Below are 18,448 nucleotides of genomic sequence, written 5' to 3'. Positions count from 1 at the left end.
AATATATATGCACCCAACATAGGAGGACCTCAATACATAAGGCAACTGCTAATTAAAAGAGGAAATCGACAGTAACACAATAATAGTGGGGGACCTTAACACCTCACTTACCCCAACGGACAGATCATCCAAACAGAAAATTAATAAGGAACATGAGCTTAAAATGACACAATAGACCAGATAGATTGAATTGATATTTATAGTACAGTCCACCCAACAGCAGATTACACTTTCTTCTCAAGTGCGCATGGAACATTCTCCAGGATAGATCACATCTTGGGTCACAAATCAAGCCTCAGTAAATTTAAGAAAATTGAAATCATATCAAGCATCTTTTCTGACCACAACGCTATGAGGTTAGAGATCAATTTCAGGGAACAAAACCATAAAAAACACAAACACATGGAGGTTAAACAATATGTTACTAAATAACCAAGAGATCACTGAAGAAATCAAAGAGGAAATCAAAAAATGCCTAGAGAGAAATTACAACGAAAACACAATGATCCAAAACCTATGAGATGCAGCAAAAGCAGTTCTAAGAAGGAAGTTTATAGCAATACAAGCTTACCTCAAGAAATAAGAAAAATTTCAAAAACACCATCTAACGTTACACCTAAAGGAACTAGAAAGAACAAACAAAACCCAAAGTTAGTAGAAGGAAAGAAATCATAAAGATCAGAGCAGAAATAAATGAAATAGAAACAAAGAAAACAATAGCAAAGATCAGTAAAACTAAAAGCTGTTCTTTGAGAAGATAAACAAAATTGACAAACCATTAGCTAGACTCATCAAGAAAAAGAGGGAGAGGACTCAAATCAATAAAATTAGAAATGAAAAAGGAGAAGTCACAACAGACACCGCAGAAATACAAAGCATCCTAAGAGACTACTACAAGCAACTCTATGCCAATAAAATGGACAGCCTAGAAGAAACAGACAAATTCTTAGAAACTATAACCTTCCAAGACTGAAGCAGGAAGAAAAAGAAAATATCAACAGACCAATCACAAGTAATGAAGTTAAAACTGTGATTAAAAATCTTCCAACAAACAGAAGTCCAGGACCAGATGCCTTCACAGGTGAATTCTACCAAACATTTAGAGAAGAGCTAACACCCATCCTTCTCAAACTCTCCCAATACACTGCAGAGGAAGGAACACTCCCAAACTCATTCTATGAGGCCACCACCACCCTGATAGCAAAACCGGACAAAGATACTACAAAAAAATAGAATTACAGACCAGTATCACTGATGAATACAGATGCAAAATTCCTCAACAAAATACTAGGAAACAGAATCCAACAACACATTAAAAGGATCATACACCATGATCAAGTGGGATTTATCCCAGGGACGCAAGGATTCCTCAATACACGCAAATCAATGTGATACACCATATTAACAAATTGAATAAAAACCATATGATCATCTCAATAGATGCAGAAAAAGCTTTTGACAAAATTCAACACCCATTTATGATAAAAAAAACTCTCCAGGAAGTGGGCATAAAGGGAACCTACCTCAACATAATTAAGGCCATATATGACAAACCTACAGCAAACATCATTCTCAATGGTGAAAACCTGAAAGCATTTCCTCTAAGATCAGGAACAAGACAAGGAAGGATGTCCACTCTCGCCACTATTATTCAACATAGTTTTGGAAGTCCTAGCCATGGCAGTCAGAGAAGAAAAAGAAATAAAAGGAATACAAATTGGAAAAGAAGAAGTAAAACTGTCACTGTTTGTAGATGACATGATACTCTACATAGAGAATCCTAAAGATGCCACCAGAAAACTACTAGAGCTAATCAATGAATCTGGTAAAGTTGCAGGATACGAAATTAATGCACAGAAATCTCTTGCATTTGTATACACTAAAGATGAAAAATGGCAAAGAGAAATTAAGGAAACACTCCCATTTACCATTGCAACAAAAAGAATAAAATACCCAGGAATAAACCTACCTAGGGAGACAAAACACCTGTATGCAAAAAACTATAAGACACTGATGAAAGAAATTAAAAATGACACAAAACTTTAGTTTAGTGGAGGGATATACCATGGAGGGATGGAGGGATATACCATGTTCTTGGAATGGAAGAATCAATATTGTGAAAATGACTATACTACCCAAAGCAATCTACAGATTCAATGCAATCCCTATCAAACTACCAATGGCTTTTTTTTTTTTACAGAACTAGAACAAAAAATCTTAAAATTTGTACAGAGATACAAAAGACCCTGAAGAGCCAAAGCAGTCTTGAGGGAAAAAAACAGAGCTGGAGGAATCAGACTCCCTGACTTCAGACTATACTAAGAAGCTACAGTAATCAAGACAATATGGTACGGGCACAAAAACAGAAATACAGATCAATGAAACAGGATAGAAAGCCCAGAGGCAAACCCACGCACCTATGGTCAACTATTCTATGACAAAGGAGGCAAGGATATACAATGGAGAAAAGACAGTCTCTTCAATAAGTGGTGCTGGGAAAACTGGAGAGCTACATGTAAAAGAATGAAATTAGAACACTCTCTAACACCATACACAAAAATAAACTCAAAATGGATTAGAGACCTAAATGTAAGACTGGACACTATAAAACTCTTAGAGGAAAACATAGGAAGAACACTCTTTGACATAAATCACAGCAAGATCTTTTTTGATCCACCTCCTAGAGTATAGGAAATAAAAACAAAAAGAAACAGAGACCTAATGAAACTTAAAAGCTTTTGGAAAGCAAAGGAAACTGCAAACAAGATGAAAAGAAAACCCTCAGAATGGGAGAAAATATTTGCAAATGAATCAACGGACAAAGGATTAATCTCCAAAATATATAAATAGCTCATGCAACTCAATATTAAAGAAACAAACAACCCAATCCAAAAATGGGCAGAAGACCTACATAGACATTTCTCCAAAGAAGACATACAGATGGCCAAGAAGCACATGAAAAGCTGCTCAACATCACTAATTATTAGAGAAATGCAAATCAAAACTACAGTGACGTTATCACCTCACACCAGTTAGAATGGGCATCATCAGAAAATCTACGAACAACAAATGCTGGAGAGGGTGTGGAGAAAAGCAAACCCTCTTGCACTGTTGGTGGAAATGTAAATTGATACAGCCACAATGGAGAACAGTATGGAGGTTCCTTAAAAAACTAAAAATAGAATTACCATATGACCCAGCAATCCCACTACTGGGCATATACCTAGAGAAAACCATAATTCAAAAAGACACATGCACCCCAATGTGCATTGCAGCACTATTTACAATAGCCAGGTCAAGGAAGTAACCTAAATGCCCGTCGACAGACAAATGGATAAAGAAGATGTGGTGCACATATACAATGGAGTATTACTCAGCCATAAAAAAGAACGAAATCTGTAGAGATGTGGAGGGATCTATAGACTGTCATACAGAGTGAAGTCAGTCAGAAAGAGAAAAACAAATATTGTATATTAACGCATATATGTGGAGCCTAGAAAAATGGTACAGATGAACCGGTTTGCAGGGAAGAAATAGACACAGATGTGGAGAACAAACGTATGGACACCAAGGTGCGAATGTGGCGGGGGGTGTGGTGTGACGTGACGAACTGGGAGATTGGGATTGACATATGTACACTAATACGTATAAAATGGATAACTAATAAGAACCTGCTGTATAAAAACATAACATTTTATAATAAACTATAATGGAAAAGTCTGAAAAAATCTATAGCTATATCTGAATCACTTTGCTGTACACCAGAAACTAACACAACATTGTAAATCAACTATACTTCAATTAAAAAAAAATTTATGCAAGAGCTTAAAGTAACTAACTCTTTGTATGTCTAAAGAATTCAGAGATTATAAATAGGTTATAAGTTGACATTGTCTTTACAAAATTATATCACTTCCAACTTAGCATGATCAAATGGAATTACTTACTTTTCACTTAAAGTCAAATCCACCTCCTGACAAGCCTGATAAATTCATGTAATCCCAGCCAACTTTTATTTTTTTTCAGCAGGGGGGGTTGGGGTGTGTATATGTATTTGTGTGTACTGTGTGTATGCATATATATAAATAGACTTCATTAATATAAAGTCTCATATGATAAAATTCACAACTTTAAAGATACAACCCAATGGATTCTGACAAAGGTATCACGATGCGGAAGGTGCTGCCACCCCCAGAAGGTTCCCCGCAGGTGATCCCTGCTGTGCTCCTGGACTCACCAGCCTCTGGCACTAGAGCATCGCCATTTCTAGGGCTTCAGGTAAATGAACCTGTTCCACAGGTGTTCCTTTATGCCCCTAACTTCACTTAGCACAGTGCTTTGAGACTCACGGATACTGAGTGTATCAGTATTTTGGTCCCCTTTATGGCTGAGCAGCATTTCACTGTGTGGGTATTTCACAGTATTTCCCTGTGCGGACACCACATGGGGGGAAATGAGGCTGGCTCAGGTTCTGTGTGGACCGATGCTTTCACTTCTCTTGGGTAAACGCTCAGGAGTAGGACCACCGGGCTTTACAGGCAGTGCAAGTTAGCACTGGAAGATACCACAGACCCGTTTCTGTGCTCATAGCGCCTGCACCACAGGGACCGGGGTGGGGGATTCCATGAGGAGCTCAAGACCTGTGTCGCCCCCGAGACCTGCCTCTCCTGAACCCACAGCTCACACTGTCCACAGGGCCCGTTTGCAGTTAACTATGTACTGCAACACAACACACGTTTAGTGGCCTATTACAGCCCCTGGTATAGAAAAGGCATTTGTAAAATCCATGAATGAATAAACCTTATAAAGCCACCTCTTTTCCAGTATGCCTGCCTTTCCTGCTGAATCACAGGGTGGATTTTCTAAAAACAGGGTCAATCCTACTGGGGTTGAACCCACTGCACCAAACAGAGAACTCCATAGGCACCCAACAGAGGATTGTTGGCTGAAACGACACTTATCCCTAAACAGCACAGTGGGGTTGGGTGAAGGCGAGGGAATTACCAGGCCTGACCTTTTTCATAGATCTGCTGCTTGTCTTCCGGGGAAAGAGAGTTGACCTTTTGCTTCAGTTTTTCTGTTTCCAGCTGCATTTGTTTCTCGGAATACTTGTTGTCTGGTTTCATTGATAAAGTCAACTTATGCTGATTATTCTGCAACAAAAAAGCCAAATTAAAACAAGATTTTATCATGTCCAGCACCGAGCCAGCCTCGAGCAGTTCCATGTTCCCGTTTCACACAGTCACAACGACAGAACTCGCCCCGACGACAGAACTCGCCCCGAAGGGCTGTGTGTGGAAAGCCTGTGCGCCACACGCAATCCTTGAGGTCCACACACAATCCTCGAGGTCCATGTGCTCTGCGGGGACCACGTACTCCACACAGGCCGGTGCTGTGACATGACCACTGTGGTTACTACGTCTTAACCACAAACGCGTTGACATTCAACATTCCCTTTACATGTTGGTTGTACAAAGAAACCGCTTGCACTTTTTAATATTATAAACCTTTGGCTTTAGTCTAAATCGAAAATAACGTAGAATAAAGTAATTTAATTTTTACCTAGTCTTCATTATACTGTTAACTTCTTAAAGGCTGGGACTAAATTCTGCACTCAGTATTTTATACATTATGAGGACAAAACAGATGTTGCCCTAACGTGAAAATAAATGTTAGGTGACTTAATGTGCCCGATTTACGCAGCCACTAGAAACACACGCACGCAAAAGGTTCACCTGTGACACTACACAGAGTGGGAGAATTACAGCACGACAAGCACTTCATGCAAAATAACTCGTAACTCAAGAGAGACTGCTGGCTGAATGGTCCCAAATGCTGGTGCACAGGAACGCGGCTCCCACTCATGGCAGGACGGTGTCGTCCCCCCACCCCCCGACCCCCGGGGAAAGGGAGGTAGATGACTTCCTGTCCTATTAATGACCATCCACCAAGGAACACACACCAAGCACAAAAGCCCACAGATCTGTGGAGACAAACAAGCGAGCACCAGAAGACGCCTTGGTAAAAACAACCAGAACATTTACACATTTAGGCGACTCTTCTCGTATTCTATATATCCTATTACCAAAACACGACAAAAACACAGGCAGATATTTTGTTATACACATACCTACACACATTCATATGTAAAAAAACACATGCCATATTCATATAAAAACCAACCTGCCAAAAAAAAAAAAAAAAAAAAAAGCCAACCTGCCTAAGAATCTGGAAAATTGAATTTTTAAAGCTAATATGACTATTTACAATTTTAATTAGTAAGAAATTATGTCACCTGTCTATTAGCAGAAATGGACTTACACAATGTAGATTATATTCCTAATGTTCCCTTCATTGTTATAAAATTCCACTTCAAAACTACAGATATAAATCCTCCAAGTTTCTTACCTTAAAATACTGTTTTACTTTTTCTTGCAAAAATTTTGGATTTTCCTCCAGGCACTTCCGGAAATGGGCCACCTGACTCCCGAGCTTGAGGAGCTCCACGGGGTCCCCATCGTGATTCCAGCAGGAAGCTACGTACTGCAACGGGAGTCACAACATGCGGCACGTTACCTGTGAACTCTGCGTCGGTTCAGCCAACATCCAAGCCTGCCTTTTCATTAAGACTCAGTTTCTATATTTAAAAATACCACAGATGACTGTTCACGACAAAAATTAAGTCATTCTTTGGCTAGAAAAAGGAAAACTAAACTCATTTTATGTGAGTTTTTTTTCCTAACAAATTAAAAAGCACAGGTTCAAAAATTACTTTTTGGAAAATATAATTACTAATAGTTATCATAAATCCCTATCCGTTTAAAGCACTCTGCATAAATCTATTAAAAAATAAGACATCGGAAAGCTAATGAAGTAAGCTAGTAAAAAGACAAGCAACGTATTATTAAAATTAACAGTAATTTTATATCCGATCTGAAACACCATTAACTTTCAAGGTTCAAATGAAAGGTGCTGTGAATAACAATCTGTATTTTCGAGAACCACTAATTATAAAGGTAACAAAAAAAGAGAAATGAGGCGTTTGAGCAATACACACAGACGTCAGGGCGAGTCCAAAGCTGACAGACTGGTGCTTCATCTGTATCTCAATTTTATGAAGTAAGGCTTCGATTCGATCATCTTCAAATCCTTTCCTATAGAAACACCAAGAACTCAGATGTTGAGAAGAAATCCATGTTTCTGAACAAGGCAGCTCCCATGAAGGAGTATGTGTTCTGTGACGTAAAGTGCCCCCTACACTCAGGAGGGGGCACTCCAGCCCAGCCCCACAGACACCTCACGTACTCGATGATGTCATCCAGTGTCCTATCCACGAGGTCCTGGACTGTCTGAATGTCCTTCTCTGCGATACCCTGCAGGCCCACGCTGAAGTAGGCCTCCCGTGTGCAGCCATTGTACCTGGGATACAAAAGCAGGTAATGCGTTAGAATCTGTACAGCCTCCATCACTCGTTTATAAGATGCTTTACTGAGATCAAATCCTCTACAGGACACAGGCAAGGACTCCCCCATGAGAAAGTCAGTAAAGCAGAGTCCTCGGGTATTTGCTGCTCAGATACAACTAGTCACATTTACATTCATGTCCTTTTAACATTTCTAAAAATCACCACAATTTAAATTTTAGATTTAAGGCAGAATAAATCTAGAGAGTTTTAACAAAATCTTAAGATTTCAAAGAATATTTAATGGCCTGATTTTTAAAACAGGCAGCAGTATGCCATTCTGAGATCTTGGAAGAGCTACCTTGTTGGGTTTTGTTTGGTTTTTTTTTTTTTGCCAAATGTCCCCTGCAGGGGACACAAACAGCTTGTCCTGGAACCATAGCTGGGGCGGGAAGAGGGCCGTCCTGTGACTATGGAATGTGGAGCATCTACACCCCTGACCCCCGCCCATGAGCTGCCAGTTGTGACAACCTAAAATGTGTCCAGACATTGTGAAATGTCAAAATTGCCCCTATCGTGGACTAATGATCTGATCTGATAATAAAACGTACCCAACGTCAGGGGAAAAGTCTGTGCCGAGTCCAGATTCAATGAGGGCTTTGTAGAAGGGGGAGTTGGGGCCACTGATCAAGAGTGAAGACAGAAGGCTCAACGTGAAGGCTTCAAATGTGTCAGTGATGCTTCATTTATAAAAACGGGAGGGGGGAGAAAAAAAGGGAAACGGTTGGCCCTTATAAATGTTTTCAAAATTATTAAAATCACTACTAAATTGACACATATTTCCCCCCAAAACTGAAATTCTACTAGAAATTCTTGCATTTCAACTTCTATTTTAACAGTTACACGGGTAAAGAGAGTATTTTTTGATATTCAAAGCTCTCATATGCTGGAATTCTGGGGCTCCCAAACCCTGAGGCTAACAGAGCTGCACATCGCATGCTATCATACAACAGGGTGCCCAGCACTCTGACGTGCACTGTTTCAGTATAACCGCACCGCCCACACGCAGATGAGAGACACACAGGAAACGGGGCCATTCGGTCAGGCTGTGCAGCTGCAGAGGGCAGACACAGACAGCGCGGCAGGACCCCTTCCTGCCCACACGCCCTGCAGGCCCAGGCCTCTGGGATTAGTCTCGTGTGAAAAAATGTTCTTTCAAGGCCACAGTTAACAGTGCTCTTCTCACACACAGATGCATCCCCGACCCCCAACTCTAAACCCAAACCATCCCAGATGTTGTTAAAAACACCCCACAGCTAACACTGCTGGAGTCCTGAATTCTTACTGTCCACTCACTTACGCCCAAGTGGAGCGTCCCCCGCCCCCGACCTCCCAGCTACCCCGTCCCCACTGGGTCGGCAGCGTGAGCTCCACGCACACTCACTCTGGCAGGAGGAAGCTGACACTGATGGTCGTCTGCTCTGAGGAGCCCGCGGCCAGCGAGTCCGGGGCACACGTGATCTGGAACTCCCTCTGGAAGAGGACAGAGCGTCTGTGAAGGGGTTCAACCAAGCACAGGTTACCTGATGTATAAAACGGTCCACAGGATACTTTTCACTAGATTAACTTTCCTCCCAAACAAATAACTGCTCTTCAGGCTTGAGAAGCTGTTACGTACACAGCACAGTCCACGGCATCTGAAAACCCTATTAACATATGCCCGTGCCTCCGTAGCACGTATTTGACAGGGCTGGTGACACTTATACTCTGGACCCGGCACTTACAGGCTTATCCCAAGGCTTCTGGGCTGGCACTGTGGTATGTGGCTTGATTCTCTGAAATTTACTCAGTGCTTCTTCATGAATTTGTTTCAGATGCTGTTCTAGCGGAAAATTACCATAAGTGAAGAACCTGAAATTTTGAGAGAATACCTTAGTTTATTTTAGGTTAAAAGATTAGAAATCAACACAGACGGCTTTGTATGAACTGGAGGGTGTGCAGGACATGACAGCCGATAACAAGCCAGTTTCCAGGCTGAAGTGAACTTCACACAGGAACACCTTTTTTCACTTAATTTAACCACAAACACTGAAGAGGCTTTTGCTCTTTTTACAAGATATGGTTCAAACAAAACACAAACTGTACAAAAGGTATTAATTAAATGTACTCTGGCAAAAATTGCTCTTCATTTTGAATCTACTGTTAAAGGTGTTTCAAAAACCAAATAAGTTGCACATTAAAAAACTTAAGACCTTAGCTACAGTAACACAATAATCCACCTAAGACTACCAAACAAAATTTAATTCACAAACTTCAAATTTAGGCTACAAGTTTCAGGTCACACATGTTTTTAAGACAACATATTATTCATCGGGGATAAAGAAGACAATGACAGACTTCATCTTTGTAACAGAATGCTGTGTGAGCTCCGCTTAAGGGCTAGGGAAGTAGCATCCTAAAGATCCCGTCACATCTCCCACTCGGAATTTAGAATGTGATAATCCAGGGCAACAAGTACCCCTGGTGCCATCTAAACACAGTCTCTATATGCCCGTCTGCATTTAGCTCCAGAACTCCCTGGAGAAAAGGCCAGCTATGGACTGGGGGCAGGATGAGCCTGGATTTGGGGCTGGGGCAGAAACCAGTGAAGTTACTGAAGACTAAAGACCTTCAGAAAGACAGGATGACTGTCAAGGAACTTCCTTAGGCCACAGTGGGGCAAATTTGAGCATTAAAAATTTTTATTTTAATTTCACTTGATCACACCTTAAATATACACATATATGAAAACGTTTCCATGAGGTTGTAATGATATTTTAAAAAATGAAATAATTCAAACAAGACTAAAAAAAAGTCCTTTCTGTCGTCACTGGAGGAGTGCCAGCCCCCAAAACTGGACAGCCAAGGGAAACTTCACTCCCACTGCCCACCCACCGCCTTTCCCGGGAGAACAGTACTTCAGGGTAAATTCTTCTTTACAGAAACCCAGCCAATAAATATAGAAGAAATTACAGAATTCTTTAGAAAATTTGCAAATCCTATCACAGGAACTGCTCCAGGCAACAATTATCACTGAACATGAGAGCCGCTCCTAGGCCGTGAGGAGTGTGAATATTCTTGGGGCCAGCACGCCACCCCAGCAGACGGCCTGGGTCCGCAGGGGGAGCGGGCTTTCAGTGGAGCGAGGTCGCCATCACCATCCCACCAGCCCTGGCATCCCCGCTGGGTGCCGCAGGCACGCAGGCATCACCTACGAGGGTGCAGGCAGTCTCTGGACCCACGTCCAGCTCTCAGGAAACACAGAAGCACGTCCGCCAATACCAGAGAAGCGGCGAGACACCCCAGAAGGCGAGAAAGTCAAGAGGGGGCCTGGCCTAACGTCTTCAACTGGTCCATGAGAATGAGGAGGGGGCACTGTCCCACTAGAAAGGGTGCTTAGGAGACACGGCAGGGAAAGGCAGTTTGTGGGCCTCATCTGATCAAACATTTCAGGGACAACTGGAAAATCAATTTGGGCTGAGGTATAGGTGGTTTTAATCAGTTTTAATCAATTATTTTTTATTTTGTTAAACGTGAAAATGCTATTATCTTATGTAAAAGAACATCCTCGAACATATCTGCATGTATCTACATATACCTATGTACACGTCCAAAGGATGAAGCTACGCGGTAAGTGTACAGAGTTCGTTGTTCTACTCTTTACACTCTCCTGGATGCTTTAGACTTTTCATAATTTAAATTTTAAAATTTTGCACTTAAAATAATCTTGCAAGTATGACTTTACATGAACGCTTAATGTATTTGCAAACACGGCTATTAGCGTTTTATTATTAACAGTATCTTACACAAGCAATCTAATAGGAAGTAAATCTCTGAGGTTTACTGATGCAGCCGCCACTTTGGGGGCACCTCTCCAGGGCCCGTGTCAGCCTGCAAGGAGGACCTGCCAGCCTCCCCTGTCACCCCCTCAGCACAAAGCTGAGCTACAGAGGAGGCAGGCGGGCAGGCCAGGCCCTCACCTTGCTGGGCGTGTGAGAGTTACCACTGCAGACCCGAAGGAGTGTCTAAACGCACACATTATTAAGCAAACCTTTCCAAGCCGAACTGGAGAAAAGCATGACAGTGCAAGGAAAGCAAACACCTGGCACCGAGCTTCACAAGGCAGTCACCTGGCGTTGCTGGGGTGGTAGTGTGTGGCGTGGAACTGTCTGAGCTGCTCCCACGTGAGGTCCGGGATGCACAAGGGGTCCCCTCCGGAGACCACTGAGTATGTGTGGTCGGGAAGCAGGTGGCTCTGAACGTGCTGCGAGAACATCCTCTCGTTATCTGTCTTCAAGTAAAAGTACACATGTACGTGAAGACCAACGCAGGCACTGTTTGTGTAATTCAACAAATGAGCCACGTCCTGGGAGCACACCCACCAACATCCCGCAAGGACAACTGTTCTCGTGGTACATGAGGACGCCCACCGATGCATCTTTCAGCCATGAAGTGATGTTAATTAAGCTATGTATGGTTTTTTCAGGCGTGGTGCTACCGCACACTTTTAAGCCCTACAGTAAAGTGTACACATAACTTTTACACGCACCAGGAGCCAAAAAACCCCGCGACCCGCCTTACTGAGACATTCCCTTTATGCAGTGGTCTTTACCAATAACTTGATATGTAATTAGATCTGTAAACCCCACCATATACTCGGGCAAGAGAGAGTGGAAAAGACACGGTCTCGGGATCATCAGAAACGCGGTCTTCACCTGGCTGACACCCTACAGGTCACAGGTCACTGTGGCTCCCACACCACAGCTGGGAACTGCTGTCCAGCTCACCGTCCTGCGGTCCCTGCTCACAGCACTGTGCCCGCTAATTCCAGTTCTCATAGTGAGAAAACTGTGACATGGCATGACGCCACCTAGCTACTGAGCCTATTTGTACTTCAACACTTTATACAGTAAGATAATTTAGCCCAACATGAAAAAGGAAAACACTCACAAATGCTCCCTTCATTTCGTTAAAGACAACTCCTTTAAAGACCAAGGGCGTCTGGGGGTCATTGGGATCCTCATGTTCTAGTCGCCATCCTTCCTGCCTAAAGAGTAACAAGCAATTACATGGGGACGGTGAGTCTATCACTAAAGTAAAGATCAATTAGCCAATCACAACATACCAGAAATCCAGTTCCCGTAAGCAGGGAAAGAAGGCTGCGTCCAAATACACGGATAGGAGGTTCCGGAAGTCCTTGGGGTTTTGTGTGGAAAATGGGTACAGGGTGTAGTCACTAGCTGGACACAATGAAGAGGGCGATTTTAAATACAGCAGTAGTTCCCGCAGGACTCCTCCACCTCAGCCCCGTCTCAGCCTCACAGCAGGCCTGACCTGGCAGGGGCACAGAGGCAGCAGCGCCCACTCTGGGCGGCAGGTCTGGCGCCGGGGTCACCGCGGGCCCAGAGGGCGGCCTGGCCCACGGAGCGCCCACTGTGTGTGCCCAGCCGCCCCCGTCGCCAGCCTGTCACTGCCCGGCTTCCTGCAGTCACCACCCAGACACCAGCACCATCACCGCTAACCTAAGCTCCAGAGGCCGAGCTTTCTAACATTACTTCCCAAAGAAAATGGCTGTCACCTTTTCCAGACAAAACTCAGACACATTTTTTCCTAAAACTCCAGGTTTTATAATCAACCACAATTTGGCTTTCCCAAATGATTAAGCTTCTAACGTCCTCCAGACAGGGAATGGGAAATCTACCCCAGTCTCCTGAGTGCCAACACCCCACCCCCTCCCGCCATCTCAGAAACTGCGGGAAGGCAGGGCTGTGTCCCGAGACCGCGTCTCACCCGTGAAGGCGTTCATGAACGTAGACAGCGACCTGTTCAGCATCTTGAAGAAGGGGTCCCGGCAGGGGTACCTCTGAGAGCCGCACAGGACCGTGTGCTCCAGGACGTGCGGGGCACCGCTGCTGTCCATGGGGGTGGTGCGGAACTGCACACTGCGGGGACAGGGTCCACACCTGGTCAGCCACCGCCTGGCCGTGGGGAGCGGAGGAGGGAAACTCCTCTACTCTCCCTGTTAAACTGCTGAAGGTGCAGTAGATGCTCCAAGCAGAGCATCCAGATCGTGACCTCAGGACGCAGCACACACCTGAACAGGTTATTTCTGTCCTCTCTGGCCAGGTGCAAGTGCTGTGCTCCCGTGCTGTCATGGCTGAGTTTCACGGCGGTCAGGGACAGCTCAGGAACAGATGTTACCTGAACCAACAAGGAAAACAGGAAGAACTCAACTCGGCTGGGAAGGCATCCAGGACGGTGACAGTGCATCCATGGCTGCAGGACCAGCTCACCTGCCTGAGGCTAAGGCAGTACTGGCAGGAACCACCATGTCCAGAGCCCACAGACCAGGAAGACAGGACCCGGGGCTGAGTACAAGGCACACCTTCTCTCCTCAATGCTCACTGTTGACTAGGGAATTCCTGACTGCGCCACAGGTAACGCTGGGAAGCAAGCATTCCCACCCCATCAGGGTGATGAGACAGTTTGCTAAGACCACAGAGCCTGGATTGAGACCCCTTCCGTCACACCAGGCTGCCCCGAAGGAGATCACGCTTTCGCCTGGAATGTCTGTGGTGTCTCTTGCACACTTCATCTCCGGGGATGCTCAGAACAGCCCCACCAGGAGGTAAACACGGGGATGGACCTGAGCCTGGGGCAGCTGAAGGATGCTCTTGGGACTAAACTTTGCTTCTACTGGTTTGAGTTCCTGGCGGTGAGCTGGGGCTATCACCAGTTACTTGTTCCTAGTGGGAGGGTCCATGAGGGTACAGATCACTCCCCACAGAGGCAAACCTGTTCTCACCCCCGGTGGAGGTTGTGTGTGCGGGCGTGCTTCCGTAACTTCCACTGTCCTTGGTACTAAAGCAACTGTGTCAAGGCCCCTCTCCTTCAACCGCAGCGCCGCGTCATCGTAACCACCACACAGCCGTGAGAGTGACTTGTCTTCGCTGACAACTTACTGGCAGGGCAGAGATTAGAACTCGGATGTCCTGAGCCTGCTCTGGGGGGCCCTGCCACAAAAGCTATGTGCTTCAAGTGCTCTACTGATGCCCACGTAAGCTATACCTATGAAATCACTTGTCTCGAAATCATTTACATCTCAGAGTTCACAACTATACTTTGTAAGATGCGATCAATGAATTTAAAACCAGTCTGCCTCATAAACAGCTTTCACAGTAACTGTTTCTAAAAAGCATGACAGCTTATCATAAACTAAGTTTCTGATAGCTTATCATAAGTAAGTTTCTACAAAACTTGAAACATAAAGGAAAAGAATCAGCTTCTGAACAAGGCATTATTAACCACAACTGTATTAGAAATCCCAAGTCCCCTGAGAAGTCTTTAGGGGCCTCACAAAAGGCCCCTAAACGGGAGTCTTTAGGGGCTCTCTCCCACAGCCATGAACCCCTCTAAGTGGCTCAAAGCTCCTGGACCCTGCCTTGAACACTCCCTGCCCCTGTGCTGGGCCCGCTCCCATTTCCTGGAGACAGATGGCGGCTCTCCTTTCATGCTCTACAAACCCGTCCCCACCCAGGGCCCAGCAGCCCCCTCTCCTGCGTCTTCCTCTTGCTCTCTGCACCTCAGCAAGCTGTTCCTTGTCCTGAAGCTGCACACATGTCCTTCTGACTGTGAGCTGCTTGCTTTTATTTTCATTAGCGTGTCAAGCACAGTGTGATACCAGCAACCAGTCAATTATATGATGTGCATTGTTTTCAATTATAGCATTAAAGAAAAAAACAATGTGAAAGTTTAAGCCAAACAAAGCAATAACAAAATAAAATCCATTTTTACATAAACTTAAGTACCTATAGGCCCACAATCTCTTTTCTATAATCCTGAAACCCAAATGGCTCAAAAACAGAAAGATTTTGCCCAAGTTTGGAGCAAACTCAGCCGATGGTGAAACCTGACCTGAATAGATGTGGGGCCTTCAGTCTTTATTACCGGTCACGGCTGATGCAGAAACAAAAATGAGTTCATTTACTTTCTGAACTCTGAAAAGATGTGAGGCGTCTAGGGGTTCAGGGAAGGCGTTGGGGATTTGTACTCATTTAAGAGTCAGAAAATCCCTTCATTTGCAAAACTCCGCTCCTTTGAGCACCTGCTGTGAAACAGGAGGAAGCCAGGTCCTGGGGACAAAGATGAAAACCCCTGCGGTCTCTGCTCTGGGACCTGACACAGGAAGAGCACACAGGGCCTACCTGGCTGACAGTGAAGCCGTGGATCTTCTCTCCGACCCGGTACCGCAGCAGCGCCCTCTCACAGGCCGTGGTGCTCGCCCACCTCCATGCTCCGAGGCTGGCGCTGCTATGTTTAAGGAAAATAATCAAAGTTACATAATTTGCAGGGAGACTGGCTAACATAATTCAGCAACATAATGAAAACGCTGTCATGGGATAAAGAATTCAAAGAAAAATGAAAACCTGCATCTTCTAAACATTCCAGGAAATTTCCATTAAAGTTCTTTCAGTTTTATCTCAACTCATGCAACGCCAACTAATAAATAAATGCTGAAAACCTTTTATTTGTACATGTCCATAAATAACTATAATACAATTATAACACCCATTTCCCTTGTGTAAAAAACAACTCATGTCAAAATCACAGTATCCCAATAAACTGAGTCTACAATAAAGTCCCATTACGTACCTACCAAGTGGGTGAAAACCAAGAAGTCTAGTTATTACCAGGGAGTCACACACAGCCACTGGGTGTGCACACTGAATGGAGACTGCGGAAGAGCACTGGCCTTATTCAGATTAGCAGTTCATTCCCCTGGATGTACGTGCCCTGAAGACCTGCGCTCATGCCCTGACACGCGCGCCCGTACGCGTGCGCGCACACACACACACACACACACACACACACACACACACACAACCACATACACCATTCCCAAGAGCCCTAAACCCCAGCGGCCCAGATGTCCAGCAACAGAGAACACATAAATTGTGGACTATTTAGTTGATAAACTTAGTCCTAAGAATTAATGGACTACAACTACATGTATCAAAGATGTGGGCACATGATGCTAAACCAAAAAAAATTACAAAGGACAGACACAATATTAGTCTAAACAGGTACTGTTCAATCAGGTAACGCTGTAGCGTGGGAGTATTGATGGATGGTAAAAACACAAAGAAAAATAAGGAGGTTATTTCTGTAAACCAGAAGGGCAATTTCATTTAAGAGGGAGGAGAATTATGACGTATGATGGGTAAGGAGCAATCTTAAACTGGGTAATGGTGACACAGCTTATTTTTAAATAATTTTTTCTCACCTGCATTATACGTTTTATGGTGTTTTCTACATTAACGATGTATCCCAAAAATATTTCTTTTATGTAAGATAAGCACACAATACACTGACTCATTCAATATCAGGCAATAGTACGGGGATGTTCTATTAACAACCAACATTTCCCTCCCCGATTTAGCCACTCTTAGAATTATGAGATAGAGGATTTTAACCCAAAACACAAATAAGGGCAGCCCAACAACAGACACCCCCCTGCTCCCTTCCCTGGGCTAACAGCAGCTAAACTCCACCACAAACTCAACAAGATTCTGTGAATTAGCATGAAACTAAACAATTCATCTTTGTTTAAAAAGTAAAATATTGTCCTATTTTACAAACTCAAAAGACATGATACTTATTCATGGTTTGCAGCTAAACACACTCTTTTACCATAAACCTTCTCATTAAACACAATGCTCCTCCACTCCCGGAGGCGCCACTCTCATCAAGGCCGCAGGTTAAGTAAGCGCAGGTGCGGAGCCTGAGGCCTCCCTGCCCACAACTACACACAGGGGAATGGAGCTAACGCCTAATGAGACCCGTAACTGCCGCCTACTTTTATTCTCGCATTAAAATCCACACCAACGACAGCCTGCACGCAGGGCCACCGCTCTGGGAGGCCCGGAGTGAGAGGGGTCAGGCCGGGTCCTCCACGGCTGTACCCCAGTCTTTCCTGGCTGCAGCATCCCAACCCTGGTAACTGGACAGGAACTCCCTTCCTCTGGGGGAGGCCACTGGAGGGGATGCTCTGCCATCCCGACGGGCTCTCGGAGCGAGGTCCCGGGCGAGGGGCCCCGGGGTGCACGAGCCACCAGACGAGGGGGCCGGGGATGCAGGAGGCCGCAGCAGAGGGGCCCCGGGAGCCCCAGAACAAGGAGGTGAGGTACGGCACCCCGGACCAGAGAGATACCCCGAGGCCTCCAGCACCCCGGCGCCCTCGCCGCCCACCTTCCCTCCCCGCTTCACTTTCCCTTCCGCTTCCTCGCTCCCCATAAACTTCCCCCTTTCCTCCCCCCCGCCGCCTCTCACCGGCCGTTCAGCCTCCGCAGCGAAACGCCGGCTCTGCACCCGCTGCGCCACATGGCTTGTGACCGGCGCACCGCCGGCCGTGACCCCACTTAACCCGACGCACGGCGCGGGGCGGGACGAGCCGGCCGCCACCGTATTGGTCAGTACGCAAGGCGACGGCTCCTTCAATAGGCTGGCGAGGAAGGGGGCGGGCCCCGCTACGGCGGGGCGGGACTCGAGGGCGGGGAGGGCGAGGCGACGGAGAGGCGGGGCTGAGAGCCACGGGCAGGCGTAGGGAGGGGCGGGGCCTGCGCAGGGGAGGGGCGGGCGTGTGCAGGGGAGGGGCGGACTTACGCTGAGCCAGGTGAATTGCGTGGTCCTCTGGCCACAGGTGGGCGCTGGTTTCCGGAATGGAGGTTGTGCGTAGTCAGGCGTCCGTTAGCAGGTCTCGGGCAGTGAAGTGAGAAGGGCGTCCAGCTTCAGGCTCCTTTCGGGTGCCCTAGCCCCGGGCTGTGGAGCTTCGTGGATAAGGTTAGAGGACTGCATCACCTGCTTTCCACGGCCACGATTCCACGATGTCATGCTCTTACTTACGAACGGTCCCAACCAGAATACCCACAGCAAACCGCAGGGCAGCTCCCCACCGGCATTTCGTGCCTGGGGGGACTACACACGTGGCCTACTCGAACCTAAGGGAGT

General features: G+C 45.5%; 1 protein-coding gene across 13 annotated transcripts in view; it reads right to left on the bottom strand.

Moving 5' to 3' along the window:
- Window positions 1-17,849, bottom strand: part of PITRM1 (pitrilysin metallopeptidase 1) — a 36,393-nt gene extending 18,544 nt beyond the window's left edge. For 11 of the 13 annotated variants that reach the window (XR_002642165.3, XM_089906602.1, XM_089906595.1 and 8 more), the window contains exons 1-14: window positions 17,771-17,849; window positions 15,646-15,751; window positions 13,536-13,642; window positions 13,232-13,383; window positions 12,567-12,681; window positions 12,392-12,488; window positions 11,572-11,732; window positions 9,187-9,313; window positions 8,847-8,935; window positions 8,014-8,142; window positions 7,306-7,419; window positions 7,058-7,154; window positions 6,409-6,543; window positions 5,015-5,153 (exon numbers count right to left, since the gene is read on the bottom strand). Coding sequence is in view for 12 of the 13 variants with exons in the window: in XM_089906602.1 (XP_089762728.1) it covers window positions 5,015-5,153; window positions 6,409-6,543; window positions 7,058-7,154; window positions 7,306-7,419; window positions 8,014-8,142; window positions 8,847-8,935; window positions 9,187-9,313; window positions 11,572-11,732; window positions 12,392-12,488; window positions 12,567-12,681; window positions 13,232-13,383; window positions 13,536-13,642; window positions 15,646-15,751; window positions 17,771-17,823 (1,621 nt within the window). In the remaining variant the exon portion in view is untranslated. Of the gene's footprint in view, window positions 1-5,014; window positions 5,154-6,408; window positions 6,544-7,057; window positions 7,155-7,305; window positions 7,420-8,013; window positions 8,143-8,846; window positions 8,936-9,186; window positions 9,314-11,571; window positions 11,733-12,391; window positions 12,489-12,566; window positions 12,682-13,231; window positions 13,384-13,516; window positions 13,643-15,645; window positions 15,752-17,770 lie in introns of all 13 variants that reach the window. The other 2 variants (XM_089906604.1, XM_089906598.1) reach the window with 2 other exon arrangements.
- Window positions 17,850-18,448: the final 599 nt, after the last annotated feature.

Source organism: Delphinapterus leucas, chromosome 2 (genome assembly GCF_059928025.1).
Source record: "Delphinapterus leucas isolate spDelLeu-1000000601 "Yukka" chromosome 2, BTC_Dleu_Yukka2, whole genome shotgun sequence".
In the NCBI taxonomy this organism is placed as follows: Eukaryota; Metazoa; Chordata; class Mammalia; order Artiodactyla; family Monodontidae; genus Delphinapterus; species Delphinapterus leucas.
Note: the sequence above shows the minus strand (reverse complement) of the source record. Positions and strands in the feature narration are given on the sequence as shown.